The 3,338-nt window shown below is 37.4% G+C and overlaps 1 protein-coding gene across 3 annotated transcripts in view; it reads right to left on the reverse strand.

Moving 5' to 3' along the window:
* Positions 1-284: 284 nt before the first annotated feature.
* Positions 285-3,338, reverse strand: part of LOC103467507 (metabotropic glutamate receptor 7-like) — a 166,372-nt gene continuing 163,318 nt past the window's right edge. For all 3 annotated transcript variants that reach the window (XM_008413945.2, XM_017305841.1, XM_008413941.2), the window contains one exon: positions 285-1,408. In XM_008413945.2, coding sequence (XP_008412167.1) covers positions 1,359-1,408 — 50 coding nt within the window. In that variant the 3' untranslated portion in view covers positions 285-1,358. The remainder of the gene's footprint in view (positions 1,409-3,338) is intronic.

The raw sequence follows: 3,338 nt of genomic DNA on the forward strand, positions 1-3,338 counted from the left end.
ACAATATGTGTAAAAAAAAAGATTGTGCTGGAGAACCTCTCCTCGTCAGGTTTTGTTTCTGCTCAGTGAGCTCACTAATATGTCCCACTGTGAGCTGAGACTGTCAAGCAGCACGTAGGATATCCATCAGCTTTCAGAAACAAACACTGCAGCTCTTGCTTGTACTTATCCATTCCCTAGTTTAAACCGTTTTGAGAGATGTCCAGCTAAAACACACAGCAGCGTACGTCCAGGGGGACTCTCCTGTGCACATGCATAAAAAAAGATTATGATGTTGTCCAATATCATTGTATAAACAATAACAAAATGATTTTATTACATGTTGGTAATTAGACAGACATCACAACATACTTGCATGATTGCTCCGATGTGACTGTTTCCCACACTTTAATTAGGCAAAATAAACCCAGTACAAAACTATATAAAACAAACATGCTTCCAGTTACACCTTAAAGCCATATTCCATAATCTAACAAAATTCACATCTGGTAAAGATTAAAAAAAACAAAAAAACAAAAAAAACAAAAACTAAAAAACCGCAGAAGGATGCAGAAGCTCATCATCATTTTCTGAATTTATTTTTCTTATGATTTTTTTTTTTTTTGTTTGTTTAGTTTACATCAAATAGAACAGACATACATTGGCACATGCAAAGTGGACACTTTGTGGTGCTTTTTACCATCCAAATCCAACTGAACAAAGACTGGATATTTATTTCTGTGCTCTTCAAACATGAAAATACTCTCAAATATTTACAAAAAAATATACTCACAATGCCCATCACTCGGTAAAAATCATCTGGGACAGAGTTGACGTTGACAAATCAAAATGCTGTGTGTGGCAGAGATCGCTGTTCAAGGTAATTAAATCAACTCCAAGAGAAAAAAAGAGGCACAGAAGAAAAATCACTTAAACAATACAAAACAGAAATCAGATAATGGACACCCCAAGAGAATATGGCTTTAATGACATTTCAAAAGAAAATTTCTTGAAGCAGATCAACGGTCCATTTTTATGTGTTTGTCCTCTTTCACAGTGACCCCCTTTTTCAGCAGGCAATGCGTTCCCCGTCAGACAAAGAGAAGAGGGCCACATCACAAGTTTACAACCTGCGGTTTGGTTCCGACACAGTCGCACAGGTACAGCGCTCTGTTCGTATCTGTTAGGACTCATGCATCATGTCTGAATGAAGGTTGGATGCCATCCACAGTCTTGGAGTGCATACGTACCGCAGGTGGTGCTGGGATGCCTGCGCTCTCTGTCTGTCTTTCGTTCTCGGATCCTACAGCTTTCATTGCTTTTATTTAATTTTTTTTTTTTTCTGATCACAAACAGAGGACAAAGTGTTTCTAAGCAGATCAGATCCTGAGGTTGTTGTAGCTCACATAAGTTTTCTTTGTGGCTTGACCTGCAAAAAAAAGATAATAAAAAACTAGATTTATTTTGAGATGTTCTCGCACGAAGCAAAACGCAGAAAGGAATGGCGCTCGCAATAGTAAACAGACATCATTCACTTTGGCGAACTCTTTCTGCTGTGCAGTGAATTCCTATCACCAGCTGTGTGCAATCAGTTGCAATATTTTCTGGACTAGCGTATCATTTCAGTGTGCACTCCCTGCATGGAAAGATTCAGCTTCTATTTTCAGATGTTAACTAGTGATGGAAATCACAAACAACACTAAAGTGGGCACCAAACAAATGCTAGGGCATGCAATGTGATCCCAGTCTCCATTACCATGGAAACGCATTAGAACATGGCTGAGCGCCCAGATGCCGTTTGTGTTTGTGTGTCCTGCTGCATAGCTTTCATAATGAGAACCAATTTGAGTTTCAGCCCTTGAGAGCGGAAGCATATTTTGTTTTATCGTTTCAGGTCATTCAAGCTCACTGTGACCTTTTTAAGAAATTTGTGCTCTCTAAAAGTTGATTCTAAGGTTATGGATTGTTTCCAGTTTGAGCTCTTATATCCCCTTTGATGCTGTACAACAGTGACTCACAAGCTGCAGGTTGTTGCACCCAACCAGCTCCAGTGAGGGAGCTTTTCATCAGAAGTTGAAGGTGAGCTTATGGAGACCAATTACCATTCAAAATGTTGTAAGCGCCATGTTTAAAACTACTGGCTCTGTTTTTATCTTAAGTCAAAGGGTTTATCAACATTTAATTGCTGCACTTCTGTGTTTTTTGTTTTATCATGTCCTAAATTGCCACGTCAGGCATAACACATGGAGAAACTGCTTGTTTATATTTGCCATGCCAGATTAGCACTACAAAAAAGATATCTAAAGAAACTGCAGTATTGATTTTATTAAATCAAGACTGTAGCATCAGAGTAGGCAACCATTTTGAGGAAATAGTAATCAGTGTTTGTATGACCTTCCACCATTTGGTTTATGTGTGTTTAAGGCCATATCTTATTACAATGTAGTTCTTAAAAAGACATTAGAATGCGATAATAGGAATTACCTTTACCTGAAAAAGGTAAATGTTTATTTTACCATTCTCATTGGTGAATCTCTGCACAATAAATTATTTAATACTTTAATAATACTGAACAGTGCTAAAGCAGATACAGCCGCCTTTTACAAGTTGTGCTGTTTCTGCAATTAAAAGTATTTTACAAATAAACTATTACTTTGTACATTTTTATCAAAAGGCGGCGACTCTGAGGATAATCAACAAGCATTATTCATTATTTGAAATCTGTACCGCAACAAACAAAAATGTGTTGCCTGTTTTATTAATTGGTAACAACTACAGCTACACCTAAAAGTAGTGTTACACCTTTACATTTATGCAGAGAACATAAGATTCCTCAGAGGCGATAAACTCGCCTGTCTTCAAGCTGACTTAATATGGAAGACAAACTTCTAGAAGGTTGACAACAAAAGGTTTTTAACTGTCAAAGGAGGCGAAGCTGTACTCAAAGTGATCAAACGTAGCGCTTGAGCTTAGTCTTTCTTACAGTACACGTACATGTAGTAGTCTTCAGTTCCTTGTCAGAATAAAAGCAAAAGCCTGTAACCAGTTGCTACAAGACACACTGACATTTAATTCCTGGAAATAGACATGAAAGATCAAGGTGGCTTTTAGTTTTTATGAAAGACAAATGTCAACTCAAAAATATTTAAAATAAATAAATGATAAATCGGAATTATTCTTTCGTTGTTGCACCTTGGAGATGTCTGATTGTGCGCGTGTGTTGAGAAAGAGATGTGGGGGGCAGGGCCCAGACTGAAGTTTGAGAAAACTGGTGTAGAATCTATTATTCATGTGAGGAAATCGACTGTAAATCTAATCAGCAGGTCAGCAATTCAAAGATACAAAAGCTTTAAAAGTTT

Source organism: Poecilia reticulata, linkage group LG7 (assembly GCF_000633615.1).
Source record: "Poecilia reticulata strain Guanapo linkage group LG7, Guppy_female_1.0+MT, whole genome shotgun sequence".
Taxonomy (NCBI): domain Eukaryota; kingdom Metazoa; phylum Chordata; class Actinopteri; order Cyprinodontiformes; family Poeciliidae; genus Poecilia; species Poecilia reticulata.